The 19,535-nt window shown below is 43.6% G+C and overlaps 1 protein-coding gene across 2 annotated transcripts in view; it reads right to left on the bottom strand.

The window, feature by feature from the left end:
- The window catches only part of YEATS2 (YEATS domain containing 2), a 62,410-nt gene that overhangs the window by 29,270 nt on the left and 13,605 nt on the right, over positions 1 to 19,535 (bottom strand). The window contains exons 6-18 of one of the 2 annotated variants that reach the window (XM_056564596.1): positions 18,686 to 18,795; positions 17,362 to 17,523; positions 16,672 to 16,783; positions 15,672 to 15,716; positions 15,349 to 15,505; positions 13,791 to 14,012; positions 13,594 to 13,691; positions 12,929 to 13,033; positions 8,921 to 9,076; positions 8,090 to 8,348; positions 3,007 to 3,168; positions 2,372 to 2,481; positions 1,018 to 1,167 (exon numbers count right to left, since the gene is read on the bottom strand). In XM_056564596.1, the coding sequence (XP_056420571.1) occupies positions 1,018 to 1,167; positions 2,372 to 2,481; positions 3,007 to 3,168; positions 8,090 to 8,348; positions 8,921 to 9,076; positions 12,929 to 13,033; positions 13,594 to 13,691; positions 13,791 to 14,012; positions 15,349 to 15,505; positions 15,672 to 15,716; positions 16,672 to 16,783; positions 17,362 to 17,523; positions 18,686 to 18,795 (1,848 nt within the window). Of the gene's footprint in view, positions 1 to 1,017; positions 1,168 to 2,371; positions 2,482 to 3,006; positions 3,169 to 8,089; positions 8,349 to 8,920; positions 9,077 to 12,928; positions 13,037 to 13,593; positions 13,692 to 13,790; positions 14,013 to 15,348; positions 15,506 to 15,671; positions 15,717 to 16,671; positions 16,784 to 17,361; positions 17,524 to 18,685; positions 18,796 to 19,535 lie in introns of both variants that reach the window. The other variant, XM_056564595.1, reaches the window with a different exon arrangement.

Here is a 19,535-nt window from a genome sequence, read left to right as displayed (position 1 = left end):
AAATGTATACTAAACCTGAAGCAAGTAGATCAAAAATACAAATGGTGGATGTGTGGCTATGTTTCTGTATTTTTGTTGTACAGAATAGGAAACCGCATGAAAGTGCACAGAATTAATGACATATGAAAAAGAGAGCTCGGTAAAAAATATTTAAAGCGAACTTCAGTCTTTTATCATCATGTCCTTATTGGGTTCAAAAGTCTGTGTTGGATAAAATCGTAACATACATTTTTAAATGTACATCAACATTTTCCTTTTGAATAAAGAGCCCTGCATCGATATGGATCTTAAAGATAACATGATAAGTTCCTGAGGCAGGTGACCACTGTGACATGTGATTGTCTCATCAAGCATTTTTCCCCAGAAAACCCTTTTTAAAAGGGGCACTCCGGTGGAAAACATTTTTTTTTTTTTAAATCTACTTGTGCCAGAAAGTCAAACAGATTTGTAAATTTCTTCTATTAAAAAATCTTAACCCTTACAGTACTTATCAGCTTCTACATAATAGAGAAAGTTATTTTCTTTTTTAATTTCTTTTCTGTCTGACCAAAGTGCTCTCTGCTGACACCTCTGTTCATGTCAGGAACTGTCCAGAGAAGGAGCAAATCCCCATAGCAAACCTATCCTGCTCTGAATAGTTCCTGACATGGACAGAGGTGTCAGCAGAGAGCACTGTGATCAGACTGAAAAGAAATTCAATACTTCTGTAGTATACAGCAGCTGATAAGTACTGGAAGGATTAAGATTTTTTTAATAGAAGAAATTTACAAATCTGTTTAACTTTCTGGCACCAGTTGATAAAAAAAAAAAAAAAGTTTTCCACCGGAGTACCCTTTTAAATAAATGTGTAGGCAGGATATGTGGAGCTGTGTATCAGAAGACCTGAGCTTTGCTACCATATAATAAGCAAAACTGAATTCTGAGCCAAATAAGAATTAAAGAAACAAAAACCTGTAGCAGCTTTCTTCTAGACGTGATAATTTACCAGACAAAAGTTAAAGATGAGCCACTCCTTACCTGAGAAATAATGGTGCCTTTCTGTCCTGAGCTTATCTTCAAAGTTTGCGGTCCCTGTGCCGAGGCTCCCGCACTTCCTTGAGCTGCTGCGCTTGAAGTGGCTTGTTTTCCAGATGCCTGTCCTGATGGCTGACCAACTAAAAATGTTCCCTGCAAAACAAACATTACATTAAAGGGGTACTCCGGGAAGTTAAGAAAAATAAAAATGCCCCAAAACCACCACAATACCTGTTCTGTGTCTCCTGCAGTTATCTGTGTGGTTTTGGCAGCTCCTTTGGCCCCTGAGGTCTCCTAAATACTCTTTTCCTTGTTTGCAGCACAGACTACAACCCCCAGAAGTCAGTGCAGCTCTGAGTAAAGGCTGCCAACCAATTGCCTGCACTTTCACTATCTGTGTACATGCTGTGTTGAAAACAGTCAGCCTCACGCACGACATGTCTTTTCTTTTAAACTATATCCTTTCCCCCAGCAATAAATCATGCTATACTCTGAATGGCAGCAGTCAGTGATTATATCTAAACAGAAAACAGCAGCGTTCTGTGCTGAGCTGTGACTGAGAATCTTCACTGAGCTTCTCACACGGCACACAGGGAGAGGAGGGGATGGGAGGTGTGGCTGTACAGCCAGGGCTTTAGACCAGACAGAATCACGTGGTGTTGTCTTAAAGGGAAGGGACTAGCTCTCACTGAGGAGACAAGCAGGACCTAAAGATGATGTTTTTCTCTCATTCCCTGCATGTAAGTGACAGCTGAAAGAGGAAAACTGCTCTATATAGCTAATGAATGATATTTAGACAAATACATAGCTTGGAGAGAGGGAAAGGATGGGCTATGGGTTTAGTTCACCGGGGTACCAGTCTAATCCACAATAATATGTGCTATATCTAACTAATGTGAACCCCCAAAAAATACCAACCTAATTTCCATATACAGAAAAAATAAAATAGCATTGTCATTTAACAGTCTTTACACAATGCAATTATCTGCCAAATGAACAGTCTCGATTGTTGTCCCATATAAAAGGCCCAGCGGAAAATTGCTCGTTATTCAGCTGATTGTATGAAATGTGGGCACATAAAAACCATTGTCAGAAGGGCACCTCATCATGTAAACGGGGAATGTACTGTCTGTACAGCTACATGAACAGCTATTTGTGTGACCGTCCACTCCCAACAATTGAGCGGTGTAAATTGCCTTTTTAACAAGCGCCAATGAAGTTGTCTATAGTTACACAATGCCTGTGTAAAAGGAGCCATTTGCCGTACACAGCTGCACTTTCAATAAAGGAGCAGAAGTGCTTAAAAAGTGCTGTGTCTGCTGTGTTTTGTTTTGAAAACTGTTAGTCATATACCTACCTGAGGAGTCTGTTTTAGAATATAGGATGTGTAAGTGAGGTGCTGAGGTAATCCAGAAGAAGCATTTCCTGTGCCTGAACCACCACTTGTAGATGCCCCTGACTGGAGATCTATACAAACAAAACAAAAAAAAGTTATTCCTGTTTGGAATACGATAAGGGGATAAGATGTCTCATCTCAGTGGTGCCTCTGCTGGGACCCCACACAATCTCAGTGCAGCACCCGGCATTCTAAACAGTATGTTAAGAATGCTGGGTTTCCGCAGCCCGAGACATGATGTCATGCCACACCCCCTTGATATGAATGGAGGTGGTGTAACCTGACATCACTAGGGGCCTCAGGATGCGGAAACCCAGCGTAACTGTTTAGAATGACGGGTGCGGCACGGAGATCATGGGGGGTCCCATCGCTGGAACCCCACAATCAGACAGATGTCTGTGGGCGAAGTACCCTTTTAATCAATTTCCAAGAGATTATGGGGATTCCTAACAGGGACTTTTGAAGACACGTAACAAAACATTTTAATACAAATAGAATAATAGCATATGTTATTATTGTCTTTTCTCTGCTACATACTACTAAATAAGTATAATACAATGTATGGACATTAAGGCATTGGAAAAGTAGTCACTTACTGGCAGTGTTAGCAGCTCGCAATATTGCCCCTTGGGGTATAAGCAGCAGTTTTCCTTTACCAGACGTATTCTTGCTGTTAGTTGTTAGGTACAGTTTGGTTCCTGGTGGGAGATTTGCCAAATTACCTAAATTTGTTGATGGCAACTGTAAGGTTGCCATAACTTTAAAAAAAAAAAAAAAAATGTTTAATTTTCATTGAAAGCCATTTTCTAAAAAGTAGGTCTAAACTGTCAAATCCATTGCACTATTTCTAATAAAATCTAGGGTGCTAAAAAACACAAGGTTAAAATCAAATGTCTGATAATTCTGGATTAGGCACCAGTCTAAAGTTATCAAAACCACTTATCCACAAAGCTTCTGGGAGACTTTGCCAAACCCAAACCACTGATAAAATACACAGGTAAAATATAACTGCACCTAGGGATACCCTATAATGCACTGAGGAGACCATCTCTGCCACTGTTAACCAACCTTTTCCTAGTGTAAGCCTTTAAGGGGGTACTCCAGTTCCAGTGGAAAACTTTTTTTTTAAATCAACTGATGCCAGAAAGTTTATATTATTTCTATAAAAAAAAAAATCTTAATCCTTCCAGTACTTATTAGCCGCTGTATGTTACAGAGGAAATTATTTTCTTTTTGGATTTCTTTTCTATCTGACACCTCTGTCCATGTCATGAACTGTCCAGTGCAGGAGAAAATCCTCATAGCAAACAAATGATGCTCTGGACATTTCCTAAAATGGACAGAGGTGTCAGCAGAGAGCACTGTGGTCGTGACCGAAAAGAAATCCAAAAATAATAGAATTTCCTCTGTAGTATACAGCCGCTAATAAGTACTGGAAGGATCAAGAAATTTTAATAGAAGTAATTTACAAATCTGTTTAACTTTCTGGCACCAGTTGATTTAAAAAATAAATAAATAAAAAAATAAAAAAAATAGATTTTTGTTTACTTACCATAAAATCTCTTTCTCGGAGGATCCATTGGGGGACACAGACCGTGGTGTATGCTGCTGTCTCTAGGAAGTGTGACACTATGGTAATAAAAAAAAAAAGTCGGCTCCTCCCAGCAGGATATACCCGCCTTCAGGCCCTGAGCTAATCAGTTTCAGTTCCAGAGCAATAGGAGGAGACCAACAGGTCAAAGAAAAAACCCCCAAACTGTCCGAGAACCAGAAGAAAAAACATAACTGAACACACCCTCGGACAGAGAACCAAAGGAAACCCCAAAAAGGGCGGGAGCTTTGTCCCCCAATGGATCGACCGAGAAAGAGATTTTACGGTAAGTAAACAAAAATCTCTTTTTCTCTATCGGCTCCATTGGGGGACACAGACCGTGGGACGTACCAAAGCCGTTCCTTGGGTGGGCAGATAAGCAGTCAGGCAGACGGCCGAACCACTGCCGCCTGCAACACTTTACGAACCGGACTAGCATCGGCCGATGTGAAGGTATAAACTTGGTAGAACCTCGAGAAGTGTGCAAAGACGACCAGGTAGCCGCCTTGCAAATCTGCGAGGCCGAGGCTCTATTCTGGAGAGCCCAGGATGTCCCAACAGAACGGGTAGAATGAGCCACAACCCTGAAAGGAGGAATCTTCCCCTTAAAGCGATAGGCTTCCGAAATGGCGGACCGAATCCACCAAGAAATGGTGGCCTTGGAAGCAGGTTGTCCCTTACGACGACCTTCCGTAAGGATGAAAAGGGAATCACACTGACGAAACGAAGAAGTGATGGAGAGATAAGACCGAACAGCCCGAACTACATCCAGCTTGTGTAGTAAGCGCTCCTTAGGATGAGAAGGAGCAGGACAAAAAGACGGGAGGACAATGTCCTCATTGAGATGAAAGGCCGAAACCACCTTAGGCAAAAAGGAAGGATCTTGCCGGAAAACAACCTTGTCCTGGTGGATCACCAGAAACGGAGAAGGCAGGAGAGAGCTGCCAATTCAGACACCCTCCGGATGGAGGTGATAGCGACAAGAAACACCACTTTCCAAGAAACAAGGCGGAGAGACCCTTCTCTAAGGGGCTCAAAGGGTTCCCCCTGGAGGGCACTCAGAACCAAATTCAAGTCCCATGGGGGAGAGGGTGACCAATAAGGAGGAACAGCATGCGCCACTGCAAGAAGGAAGGTCCGGACATGAGAATAGAAGCCAGGGGCCGCTGGGAAAGAATAGCAAGGGCCGAAAACTGACCTTTAAGGGAACTGAGAGACAACCCCAGTTCCAAACTCGACTGCAAAAAGGAGAGAAGACGGGGAACCGAGAAGGTTACAGGGGATAAATCCGGAGCTTCACACCAACAAAAATAAGACCGCCAAATACGGTGGTAAATTCTTGCGGAGGAGGGCTTACGTGAATGACTTGGGAAGAGAACCCGCGGGCCCTCAAAACCGCGGTCTCAACCGCCACGCCGTCAAAAGCAGCGACTGTAGATTGGGGTGGCAAAGAGGACACAGAGAGCAGGTACGGACAGAACGGAAGGCGCAGTGGAGCGTCGTCCAGGAGCCTGACTACGTCGGCGTACAGCGACCTTCGGGGCCAATCTGGAGCTACCAGAATGGCGGGGACGCCCTCTGTTTTGAGCTTCCTCAGAACCATTCCTCAGAACCATGGGCAGTGTACTCGCCTTAGAGATCCGGGAGATTGGTGGATCCACAGAGGGAGGGAAAACCACCTAGGTGACAAAGTCCTTGTCAAATGGATAACGTTCTTGAATCGTCTTGATTCCCGGGAACCTCTTGTCTGGATGTTTCCATGCAGATTCCAGAATGTCGTCAAAGTCAGCGTGAGAGCTGAAACTTTGAGGTGCTGGCTTAGCACGATGAAAGGATACTCCTGGAGTGACATCGGAAGATCCTGGGTCCTCTAAGTGAAAGGTGTCTCTTATGGCTGTCACCAATGAGTTCACCGTTTCAACTGAATCCGAGCGGTCCTCTGAGTCAGATGCTGGCTTGGAAGCCTCGTCCGCCAGGAGAATGAACGAGTAGATGCAGTCCTGGAGGGGGGCGACCCTGACCGGGTACACGGCTCTGGCATGGCAGAGCGGCGACTCCGAGAACGTCCTCCGGAGGAGCGACGTTTGTGACCATATAACAGGGGGGGACCCACGAGGGGAACGCCCAAGTCTATCTGAAGACTCAATGGAAGAGTCAGACGAGGCACCCCTAGTACGCTTGTGAGAGCGTGAGGTATGTGGAGATGAGGAGCGGGCCCTCGGAGGCCCTGCGCAAGAAAGACCCCCACAAGGCGCACACCACTTCCCGGGAGGCCTCAGCCACCGAACGGGAGACTTGGGTCAAGTCAACCATATACTGGGTCAGGGAAGAAACCCAGGCTGGTGGAGCGGCTGAATACACCGGAACCGAAAGGGCATCAGGGGGTACCAGGGGGTCTGGGAAAGCAGTGGAGCAGGCAGGGCAAGTGGGCTCAGCAGAGCCAGGCATCTTGGTATTACAGTGCTTACAGGCAAAATAAGTCACTGATGTTCCAGGATTCTATTTAGAAGGAAGAACAGCTCTGGGTACTGACATAATGAGAAAAAAGAGACAGGGACTTTCTCACCCTAGTCTGACCCCAGGCAGCTGCAGTGAGGAGAACTGTGCTCTGTGCAGCTAGAGTGCCAGCCAATAGGGAGAGAGGGGCATGCCTGAAGCAGAGGCACTAACTAATTGGCCCCTCCTAACTCCAAATGATTGGAGGCTACTTTGAGCCTCTGAAGAGCTCCAACTGCCCTGTGGGCGGAGCTATGGACTGCCGAGAAGAAGCTGTAATGGCGCCCGCTCTTTGTCCCGAGCGCACATGTCAGCCGCATATGCGCTCAGGGAATAGAGCGGGCGGCCTGTACGCCGACAGAGACTGCCGGAGAAAATGAAAGTAAGCCGGCGCTGAGAGTGCCCGGCCCGTACCAGCGTCGCGGCTGTCAGCCGCATATAAGGTGCTGCAGAAGAAGTGAAAATGAGCCGGCACTGAGAGCGTCTGGCCCGAACCAGCGCCACGGCTGTCAGCCGCATATAAGGCGCTGCCGAGAAGTGAGAGTAAGCCGGCGCTGAGAGAGCCCGGCCCGTACCAGCGCCGCGGCTGACAGCCGCATATAAGGCGCTGCGGACATAGTCGCAAGAAACACACACATACAGTGAAGTGCCCAATAAATGACATGCCCCCTGAAATGTCACTGCTCCACATGCCCCCTGAAATGCCACTGCTCCCCAGAATAAAAGTCCAGCCCCTGTATAAGCCAGCCCCATAACCTGAAAGGTGGGCCAAAAATAGGGGGTCTCCAGAGGTTGCAAGTCCGTACCTAAGGAGAAAAGGGAGGAAAGTGCTTACCTCAGTCAGAAGAACTTACCTAATGGAGTCTTCAGTGAAGTCTTCAGTCAGCTTTAGTTACCTGCATCACGCCTGGCTGCTATGCTCGAGCGAGGCGAGGAGGGAAATAGGGGGAACCGGACCCATGAGGTACTAACCCAGGCGCTGACCGTTGGCGAGGGGGGGGGGGGGGTGAACAGCACATATACGCAATGTCTGTGCCCCCTTACTCGCAATGGGGAAAAAGGGAACCGGAGTCCTTGAGTCCCCACCTGAAAACAGAAAAGAAAAAGGAATAAAAAACTAAACACATCCCTATACTAGGAAAACTAAAAATCAGAAGACCTGGTCAGGAGAAATCCAGACCATGCCCACCTCCTTCAGATACTAAGCTTAAACTGATTAGCTCAGGGCCTGAAGGCGGGTATATCCTGCTGAGAGGAGCAGACTTTTTTTTTTTTTTTATTACCAAAGTGTCACACCTCCTAGAGACAGCAGCATACACCACAGTCTGTGTCCCCCCAATGGAGCCGATAGAGAAAAAACTATTCCACCGAAGTACCCCTTTAAGTGCAGGGCCTAAAGTACACCCAATGTGGCTTGGTCCCAATTACACAAAAAAAAAAAAAATTACTAACCCCAAAAACACACAACAACCTTTTTTCTAAGAGTGGATATACTGTTATGTGCATTTATTATTTTTTATTTGCAGGGAACAGTACAACTGAGTTAGTTATTTATCCAAACCAAAAAAGGTAGTCTATTGTAAGGCCTGTACCTGAGCCTTGGGATCCAGTTTTTGTGGTTACAGCAGATGCGCCTTGCGTTTTAGATGCGTTTTGCATGGCTTGGGATAACACATTGGCACCTCCACTGCTTACAACAGCTTTTGCTACTCCTTGAGCAACAATCTGCTTTGCCCCGACAGCTTTGGCAGCTGAAGAGCTGGATTTGGCAACAAGTATCTGGCCACCACTGATAGTTACAGATGGTTTAATGGAGGTCTGGACTGAAGAACCAACTGGAATTCCAACAACCTGGAAAAAGGGAGAAAAAGTAATTATTATCACAGAGGTAACTTTAAACACAACATATTACTTAAAGGGGTATTCCGCCTTTATACTTCTTATCCCCTTTCCAAAGGATAGGGGATAAGATGTATGATCGCAGGGGTCCCGCAGCTGGGGACCCCCACGATCTTGGTGCAGCCTCCAAGACATAGACGTGATGTCATGGCCATGTCCCCTCCCATAGACCTGAATTGAGGGGGTGTGGCCATTAAGTCACATCCCCATCTTGGAAGCAGCGTCCGGCGCAGAATATGGGGGGGGACACTGCACCGAGATCGCGGGGGTCCCCAGCGGTGGGACCCCTGTGATCATACATCTTATCCCCTATCCTTTGGAAAGGTAACCTGCAGGATTTACAGAAACAGCTTAAGATCCCCATTCTCCTGAATGATCGGAGCCCCAGTAAAGGGCTCTTCGATCTATCCAGACATTTCTAGCCTATGTTATAGAAAAGTCTTTAGTGTGAAAGCTCCTTTAAATACAAGCATACACACTACTAATACTCTAAGCATCAATCTAAAGCATGCAGAAGATCCTACCTTAGAGCCCTCTGCAGTATTTAGCGTCTTTTGGGGTGAAACAGCAATCATTTGGTTACCCTTCACAGTAACAATCTGCTGTAGAGATGGCTGAGAAGTTGAAGGCGTTTCTTGCTGTTGTTGAGAAGTTTCAATGGGCTCCTGCTTAATGATGACCTAGAAAAGCATAATAGCAAATTCAGCATAGTAAGTGTAGACTGTTCTAGTGCATACGTATATGTAGTAGAAAGCCATATGTTTTAGTCCATTGACCATGAAACATTTAGGAATTTTAACTAAAATGTAATTTTTGTACTAACCATAAAATCCCTTTCTTGTTGGATTAACTGGAGAACACAGTACTGTCACTAGTAGGCAACACTAGGCAAAAGGAAAGCGTTGGCTCCGCTTAGGCAGACTATGTCCCTACTACCCACAAAAGCCTAACCAGTTTGTGCAAAAAATAAATAAGAAGGCAACCCAAAAAAAGAAAAAGCCCCCACAGCTTTAGTAGAGTGAGAGATTACCTGAAAAGAAGTGTTCCCTTCAACTGGTAGGCAAACCTGACCCAGCAAGTGATGATGCCCTATAAAGCAGGAAAGCCCAGGCAAATATCCTTTGGGATCACTAACAAGGAGTTAGAGCATTGAAAGGATGTCATGGCAGCAAGATAGACTCGAATGGCCTGGACAATGTCCTGGCATCGAAGAGCCCGTTCATGAAGATAGGAAGGAGATCGACAAAAGGAGAGGAGAACAATATTCTCATTGATGTGAAAGGCAGACATAACCTTCAGAAAACAGAAAGGATCAGGATGGAGGACATCCATGTCCTTGTGGATGATCAGACAGGAAGACTTGTAGAAAAGAGTCCATCGAATTCAACCAAACAGGTGAAGGGAAGGGGTGCGAGTAGATGAAGGGTAGGGGGATGTGATTTTATATTTCTACATATGCATTAATGTTATTTTGTTTTAATAATTACCAGGACCATTGTAAAGATCCTGGGAGCTGAGTCCAGGCCAAAGGGCAGGGAGACAAACTGCAAATTCTGAGAACCTACCATGAAGTAAAGAAAGAACTGGTAAGACTGGGCAATAGGGATGTGAAGATATGATTCATGATGTCTATGGACATGAGAAATTTCACTGTTCACGGGTCCAGGGTGTGAATGGCATGGAAAAAATCTGAAGCTTAAGAACTCCATGGCAGATAGGAAGGAAAAGAACTGAACTTTATTTTGTACCACGAGAGCACCAATAAATCACAAGCCAGACCGCATTGAAAAAGACCCCCACCACCGAAAGAAAAAGGCCCTTGGCTTGAAGGAAGGACCACTGAAAGCAGAGGACGCGTGAGCCATCTGTCCAGGTCTCCCAAAAGGAGCAAAAGCTGTGTGAATGCCTTAAGGACTGCTGATGCCTGGAACGACTAAAGGAAGGAAATACTTATGCTACCAGAAGCTTCAGAAATTACCATGTCTAGGCACTCAAAGAGTAGCAGACCGGAAAAGCAGATGCCCGTTAAGGTTTTTGTGGCCACAGCATCCACTGCCCATCATGTAAGCCAAATAGTGTGTCAGATAGCAACAGAGTTGGCCACAACACAAACGGCAAAACAAGCAGTGGAATTTGGAGGCATGAAGAAGTTTAAAATTAAGATTAAGTGTTCCTGAGGAGCATCGGAGGAAAAGGAAAGAAATGCAACTAACAGAAAACATATAAATAAAAAAGCAGCAGACCATGTCTGCTTACTAAGGACACTAGGATAAAACGGTGTAGCCTCGTGTGGGTAGGAGTAGTACAGCCGGCTTAGGCGGTGCAATCACTTTCTTTCTGCATAGTGTCCCCAGTGCTCTGGCAAGGGCTAATAATACCCAAGGTGCTCCACTTTTTAAAGAGAATCTGACAGCTACTTCACTCGCACTAAACCCAGTATACTAAGATATTGTGTGGGTTAAGAGTTTTAAAATGAGGGGTTATTCACTGAAATCTGTTGGTTAGGTGCTGCACTATGCTTGTAAATAATTTTACTCCTAATGCACCCCAAGCGCACATTGGATGCGGGGTCCCGGCTGGCCAAGCTCCCATTTCCCACATCGTCCCCACCCTCTTCCTTATTGCGCAAATGAAGGGCGCGGGTGAGTGCAGGGCACTCACCTGCTGCTTTCTAGCATAATAATAATTAAGGGGGCAGGGCCAACGGGGGAACATGCAGGAGACACAGGAGCTTAGCCTGTCAGTTCCCCGTCTCCCGTGTGTGCTGGGGCGTATTAGGAATAAACCTATTTACAAGCAAAACGCAGCACCTAACCAATGGATTTCAGTGAGTATCCCCTCATTTTACAGCTCTTCACCCACACTATAACCCAGTTTAATGGGCCTATGGCTATGTACAGAAATGTCTTAAAAGCTTATTGTTAAAGAAGTATTTCTGCAAATAAAGTTTATGTATAGCATAATGTAAAGTAATATTGTTTTTTGATATATTCGATTGTGTGAAGCACATAGATGCACTGCAAAAAAGGAGAAATTTAAGATATGTACACATATGGTGATAGATTATATGAATTTGGAAGGAGCTGGGAAGGTAAAATACATACATATATAGGATACTCCTTAAAACTGTCCCTGTTAATTTTCAGGAAAAAAAAAAAAAAAAAAAAAGGAGGTGGGAGGAAGTACTAGGCCCGATTCCTGGGGAAGTATGGGAAGATATACTGGGGAATGCTAAAAAGTGTTTATTCAACAAAAGATATCAAATTATGCAACTGAAAATAATCTACCAGCTGTATTATTCACCGTTACAGTTAAAAAAGATGGGATGTTGGAGGAAGGCAGATTGTCCTAAGTGTGGCGTAATGGACGTTGACCTAATCCATTTGCTATGGCTATGCCCCAAGGTTAAAGAATTTTGGTCTAAGGTATTTCAGACTATTGAAAACAAATTGAAGTTAGAGAAAGATTGGTCGGTGATGGAAGTCATTCTTGGAGACTTTAGTAAGGTTAGGAAGGGCCGAGAGTTACTGAATCGTATTCTTATGTTGGCTAAGGTGGTGATCCTCCGAGGGCTCTTTTTTTAATAGCGGGCCAAACGTGATGGAATGGGAGAGGCTAGTTGAAAAAAATTAAGAAATATGAAGAATGGAGGGCCGGTAGGTTCAGGAGAAGAATGAACAATTTTAGATCGATCTGGGTGTGTGGATTTTTTTTTCCCCCCTCTCTTCTGGCAGGGGTGGTGGGGGTGGTAAATGGGAATGTAATGTTCTTTGTATTTGTATGGTTTATGATATGTGAAATTAGATGTTTAATGGAAATAATAAAAATTTATTAAAAGAAAAAAAAAATAGTATTTTGCGTATTTCATGTACACTATTAGTTTGTAATTTACAGAAATTGACAATGTATGTGCATGAGCTACACTGGAGACAAGAAGACCTTTTTTTATTTTTTATTTATTTAGCTAAATCTGAATCTTTTTCCACTTCGCCACAACTATATGTGTGTATACTATATCATCATATAATGAGTCACAAAGTTGAAAGGGTATTTCTACCTCGCCAGTTTGCTTTTCTTATTGGCCTGTCGGAATAGCCGAAAGCATTCAAAGCAGGGACGTTACACAATTTTCATACCTCCCATTGACTAATGGGAGAAAAAACAACCAAGCCCTGCAAGCTGCCCTTTTGTGGGGCAGACGCCATTTGCGCAACTCTCATTTAAGTCAATGAAAGTTATGCAAATTGCTTAAATTTGGCTGCTTTCTTCTTTTCCGACCACCCCTGGCCAGAAAAGTGAACCAACAAGATGAGAATACTCCTTTCAAGCAATATTCCCATTATGAAAATGTATCCCCTCTCCACAGGATCGGAAGAGGTCCTATCGCTGGAACCCCCATTGATGCGCTAGTTATTCCCTATCCTGCAGTTGGGGAATAACTTTCCATAATCAAGGTACCGTTTTACAGAACAATTTTATCCTTTACTAAACCTAGATCTAAATAAATAATTTTCCCATAAAACAAATGTTACCTTTGTGAAAGCACCAAGTCCTCCTGCCACAGTTTTTGGACTCTGAGCCTTCGAATGACTTCCAATGGGACAAAGGGGAGGCATTGCTGCAAAGAGAGACTCCTCCTGCTAATATAAAAAAGGAATTTCCAAGTTATCCATGAGAATTATAGTCTATGAAATTGCAGTAGATACATTTATAAACTATATACTGCAGTAGTATATGTTAAGGCAGTGTTTCCCAGCCAGTTTGCCTCCAGCTGTTGCAAAACTACAACTCCCAGCATGCCCGGACAGCCGGAGGCTGTCCGGGCATGCTGGGAGTTGTAGTTTTGCAACAGCTGGAGGCACACTGGCTGGGAAACACTGTGTTAAGGATTTAAATATCCTCATAAACAACGAATTTGGTTCATGTTGGAGCTGCAGCATCGATCAGTTGATTTTGCCAGGGGAAGCCATGGCCAAAATAAATTTCCCTGCAGTGGTGCATAAGAAATGTAGTACTTCATAGGATCCCTTCAAATAAATGAAAGTTATACATGACTGGCTCAAGTCTACCACACCAGGAGCTGCTTTTAAAAAGTGACTCTCTATTCTGGAACTAATATAAGGTTACTGAATATCAGTGGGGGAAAAAAAAATACCTTATAAATAGCAAATATAAAACAAAAATTATTTTTTTTTACCTTTATGTTTTGAGTTATGAAAGTGCTGCCATGAATTTTAGGCAAAGGTGAGCGTGTTCTGGCTTGAGACACATTGGCGTGCTTGCTTGTAGGACTGCCTAAATATTTGAATAAAAATATTTATTAAAAAATAATTTAATGTATTTAAAATATACATATCTTAAGATAATCCATATTAGCAACACCAGGAGCCTTACCAGACACAATTTTGCAGCTCATTGTAATTGGCTGGAAAGATTTTCCAGGCGATTCAGCTAAGCTTGTTGCTTGACTCTGGGGCACAATCTTACAGCTGGCAGTGATGGGCTGGAAAGCGGTGCTGCCGTGTGCGCCTATAGTAAATCTCTGGGTCAATTTGGTTGGCGTACGCTCTAGCGATGAGGGCTGAGTATAAAATGTGGAATCTGGTGCACCATAACCTTATTTATTAAACAAAAAAAAGTGTAAGATAAGCATTAGACAGTAATTTCTATAACTCAGTTTTGCCATAACAACATCCATAGTGGTCAGAGCTTATATCCTCTGCTTAAAGCGTACCCGTCAAATCCAACAAAAATTTTTTTATGTGTCTAGCACTTTTTTTTTTTTAATTAATTTTTTTATTACACTTTTAATTTTGCTCACTAGTCTGAATTCTTCTCAAAGGGAGGGGGCGTGGCCTCACTGTGCAGGTCTCCGCCCCCTCCCTCAGTATGCTGTCTGCTCACATCTCCCCTAGCATTAGCAAAACTACAACTCCCAGCTTGTCCTCACTGACAGTAGTGGGACACAAGCTGACAGTGGGAGGATTTTTCCTCCAGCTGTGAGTCCTGCGCTCACAGCTGTCAATCAAGGGAATGTGTCCATGACATAGGTGATTATGCATGGACACAGCAGGACTAGTATGTGTCCAAGCAGGCAGGGGGGCAGTTTGACTGGCTTTTTTCAGTATGAAATACAGAAAATTTTATAATGATAGCAATTGCAAAACCTATTGGTTTTGCATGCTTTACAACATATCAAGAGTTTTTATCTGACAGTGCCCATTTAAAGAAAACCTGCCACCATGAAAATCTGATATAGTGGTTGAGCTAGGTACTGCAGGTGTGTCTCACTGAAATCCCACTGCGTTACAGAGATTATCCAGGTTTAGAAAAACCAAGCTGACTTCTTTAAAAAACAGCTCCACTCCTGTCCTCAGTTTGTAGGTGGTATTGCAGCTCAGTTCCATTGAAGTGAATGGAGCAAAATTGTAATACTTGAGGACAGATGTGGTGCCGTTTTTTTTTGGAAGAAATTAGCTGTGTTTTTCTATTCCTGGATAACCCCATTAAGGGTACATTCACGCAATGATTGTGTGATACGGCAGCCAGACCCACGCCGCATCCCATTCATTTCAATGATCCAGCCGGAGTTAGCGACTCTGGTCGGCTCATTTTTACACAGTATCAGTTTTGTTGCCGGACTAAAAACTGCGGCAGTCTACAGTTTTCAGTCAGGCAATAAAACCTGATAAGGTGCAAAAATGAGCTCACTATCTGACTCCGGCCGGTTCATTTAAATCAATGGGATGTGGGCTAGGTTGTTAGGGGTGTGTCTGACAACCAGCATGTTGACTGATGCTTGACCAGAATGATAGACCTGGCTCAGGACTGTAATACAGAATGTAACACAGGATTACAGCATAAAAGTAATGCAATTAATTTAGCAAGTCAATATCCTTTGTACGCAAGCTATAAAATTATTTTCTAAAGTGGATATATACTTTGAACTTACTTTTCTCGGTTAACTCATGAGCACCTTTGTGCGGTGATGATGATTTTATGGTGGTTGGTCCAGGCACGGATCCTTCAGACTGACTAGTTTCACTATAAGACTGTGAATAGAGGTAATCTTCTCCAATTGAGTGTCTAAGAAGGTCAACCTCAACAACCTGCAGACAGTAAAAGAATGACTCTCTCTGATTTGGTCTATTACTACAGAAAATATTATAAACTATACAAGATACACGAGTCCCGCTCACACAACCCAAATCAAAGAAAATCACAGCCACATCGTAACTCACTTGATAAAACAAAATTATGAAAAATAAACCATACCGTTTCAGCACCCAGTGTCTGCAAGCCAGTGTACGTTCTGTCCAACTGAAAAAAAAAAAAAAAAACTTAAAAATTACATTTAATATGTAATGTGCAAGAATTGACATGTTTTACTTTTTAATATTATCTATTACACTACACAGTTCAGTTTTAAATTAAATAAGGCCTTTAGAATAAAACCTGTAGAAATTTACTGCGGCCTTTGGTTCAGGCAGCATAAATCAGCTGACAAATTCCCGTTGAGGGTACGTTCACACAGGTGGATTAAAAGGAAATATGCAGTGAAAACAACTTAACGCGCGGGGTCCGAATGCTGGGACACCCTCGTGATCCCGCACAGGGCCAAGGCTCTGCTGCAGCTCTCCTGTGCAGGAGGATTGTCGGCCCCTCCATGTATCTCTATGGGAGAGGCGGGGATGCAGCGTTCATGCCTCCCCACCTCTCCCATAGAGCATCATGGGGAGGGGGCGTACCGTCGAGCTCACCAAGGTAGAAGCGACACGCATTATCCGGCGCACAATGAAGCAATGCGGGGGCCCCATTCGTGAGATCGCGGGGGGTCCCAGTGGTTGGACCCCCCCTGTGGTCAGATACTTATCCCCTATCCTGTGGATATGGGATAAGTTGTTTTTGCTGCAGATGTCCTTTACATAGCGAGTTTCCCAATGAGAGTTTTAGCCGCAATGGAATTTCGGCAGCAGAAAATATTGAAGTCCATGTAATCCATTGTGGATTTTTTGCTGTGGAAATTTTGCAGTGGCTCAAACTCGCAGCAGAAAACTCACTGCAAACTTGCAATTGAATCAGCCTGTGTGAACACACCCTAAATGGATTTACTTATTTAAAAAAAAAATATATATATATATATATATATATATATATAAAAACGGTCTATAGCACACTAACAAAAGGAAGACTACAAATGTCTAGGTCAAATTTATGTCCTATGTACAGCGTGAACTAAAATTACTGATCACCTAGAATACTCAAACCCAAATACCTTTAGGTTGTGAATGATATCAATCCGCTTATTTTGGCTGTCTTTAAAATGTATCTGGACTCTTACAGGAAATTCACCCCAACCTCTACGTGTTAAATGGAAAGGAGGCTCTCTAAAGACAAAAACAGTGTACAAATAATTAAATAACACAGCTGTATAGTAAAAGTGAGCAACAATGGCTGCTCTGCTTATACCACAGCTCCCAATATACATAATGATGTGACCAGGGAACTTCTCATCCACAAGTCAAATCTTAATTCAGACCTAATGAATTGTCACAATTTTCTACCACATTAGGTGACACCAACCCTAGTGATGCCACTGAACAACTGACTGAGCATGCCATGTGCATTTTGATGGGAGAAGGGGAATAAGTTGCTGACAGGCTATGCTGCAGCTCAGCCCCATTAACATGAATGGAATAAAGCTGCAAAATCAAGTATGGGAGGGGGGCATTGCAGCATTTTTTGCCACTTATTTTATCATGTGATACATAACAAAATAAGCACAGAAAGACTGAGACGTCATAGTTAGAATATGACATCTGCCCCAGTTACTTCAGCAACTGTCTTGCCCAGTGTGCAGCAGCGTCTCTACATGCCACATGTCAGTTCATGCAGAAGGGAATGGTACTGTTCAACAATTTTATGTATAATAGGAAACTTCAGAGAATATTTGTTGTGCACCTACCTAACTTCCACAAGGTCATTGGGCTTGTAGCTAGGGTGCAGAAAAAACCAGACCTTTTTCACAAAATGATCAATGCTCGGTTCCTTTCTGGACCCCCGCACATAAACCATCCACTTGTGAGTAGATTGATCATTTTCTTCCCGCTTGTCTGGAGGAATGTACCTTAAAATAAAGGAAAAATTAACATAACTAGCATTTACATAATAAAAGTACATTAGCAGTGTACAGCTACTTTCCTCTAATAACAATGTGCAATTTTTATGTTGCAAAGTAGACTAATTTAATGTTTCCTAACTGGCACCAAATATTCAGCTGTACGGTATAAAAAAAAAAAAAAAATTTGAAACTCTTCCCTTTTTTTCACAGAAACCTGTAAGAAAATGAGGACCCAGTGGTGATCGGCTGACCAGCTCTGAAGGCTGAAAGACGCAGGAGAAATAAGGGCCTATATGTTCATGAGCTGATCTCTGCAGCAGCTCTTCATTGACTAATACAGCTCCTCCCCCTCTACAACATCAATATGCCCCAACAACCCTTTTAATCCCTTAAGGACACAGCAGATTTTCATTTTTCTTACCCTGTCAAAAAATAAACATCAATTATAATAATATCAAATATCCCGCAGTTCATTTACTGTATGAGATCAGTAACATTTTAAATAGTTATGACAGGCCAACATTCTGACCAAATGTTTGTTTTTCTTTTATCTACATTTTTATTTTAATAGAAAAGTGAGTGATTTGATTTCTTGGGGAGAGGGGTGGTGGAGGCTTTTAAAATCTAAACATTTTTATTTATTTATTTTATTCCCCTAGGGACTTCTATGAGCAATTGTTAGTCTGCCTATACAGACCAATGCTATGCTATCAAATAGCATTGATCAGTCAAATCAGCAGGCTCTACTAGTGAACTGCTCGGAGCCCAGCACAGAAAGGCCTTCGGAAGACCTCTGGCTGACCTAGCAACGGATTGGCACCCAGTCGTCACTTTGCATGGGTGCCAATCGGATAGCCGACGGGTGCCGCCCATCTGTCTCGAGATTGCAACATTTAACTGGTTAATGCCCGACATCACACAGTCATGTCTGATGTTGGTCATAAGCGGTGAGCACCGGATGCTCCTAAACTCACTTCCTAGTATAGTAACAAAAGCATGCTGTACATGTACACCACACATTCACAAAGCCAAGGCGTTCGTGCCGTACATGTATGGTATATGTCACAGAGAAGTTAAGTAACCCTTAAAAGACATGGCACAAGTAGAATAAAGCAGTACGCATACATAAGCAGGACCAACATGAATTTTTCTTAACTTGAAAACCTACTTTGAGACATTTCCCACCACAATAGTTTTCTTCACAAAATGCCGAGATTTGTCTTCAGAGCCTGTGAACCCAATGGATTTGTTGTTCACATTCTCAGTTGTAGCAGAATCCTACAGAAAAAGAAGAAATGCATTCACTATTGCTCTGCAACATAGGATCAGAATATTGAATAAATAAAAGTAGATTTTTTACGCTTAAGTAAAATCTCTTTCTCGGAGGATCCATTGGGGGGGGGGGGGGGGCACAAAGACCGTGGGTATATCTTGCTGACACTAGGCATACAAAAAGAAGTCGGCCCCTCCTGGCAGGATATACCCCGCCTACTGACTGTGAGCTAATCAGTTTAGTCCCAAAGCAGTAGGAGAGGACCGACAGAGAAAGAAACCAGCAGGCGTCTGAGGGAACCAGACGAAAAAGAACCGAAAGCGACGAATCCCAACCAAGTTACCTGAGGCAAAGGCCGTACATCGTGCGGACTCCAAAGCAGCCGAACAGAGGAAGTCCCCGGCCTGAGAGAGTTTACGAGTGTGATCTGCCAAGTCCTCCCGAGGAGCGCCTGACAGGATGCCTTGGCGTAGCTAAGAAGCCCAAGCCGAGATAGCCTTGGACACCCAGGCAGAAGCAAAGGTAGGTAACAAGGACAAAGCTGCCGCTTCAAAAGGCAAACTTCAGCAAGTTCTCTATCTTCTTGTCTGCCAGATCATTAAAGGACGCTGCATCCGCCAGAGGCAGAGAAGTCGACTTGGACAGACACGAAACCGGAGGATCAACTGCCGGCTGCTTTGTCCACTTGGAAATCAGATCCTGAGAGAAGGGAAACAGAGCTTTTATCTTCTTGGTCCCCTGAAAC

Source organism: Hyla sarda, chromosome 3, assembly GCF_029499605.1.
Source record: "Hyla sarda isolate aHylSar1 chromosome 3, aHylSar1.hap1, whole genome shotgun sequence".
Lineage (NCBI taxonomy): Eukaryota > Metazoa > Chordata > Amphibia > Anura > Hylidae > Hyla > Hyla sarda.
The sequence above is the reverse complement of the archived record's forward strand: the minus strand, read 5'-3'. Positions and strand labels throughout refer to the sequence as shown.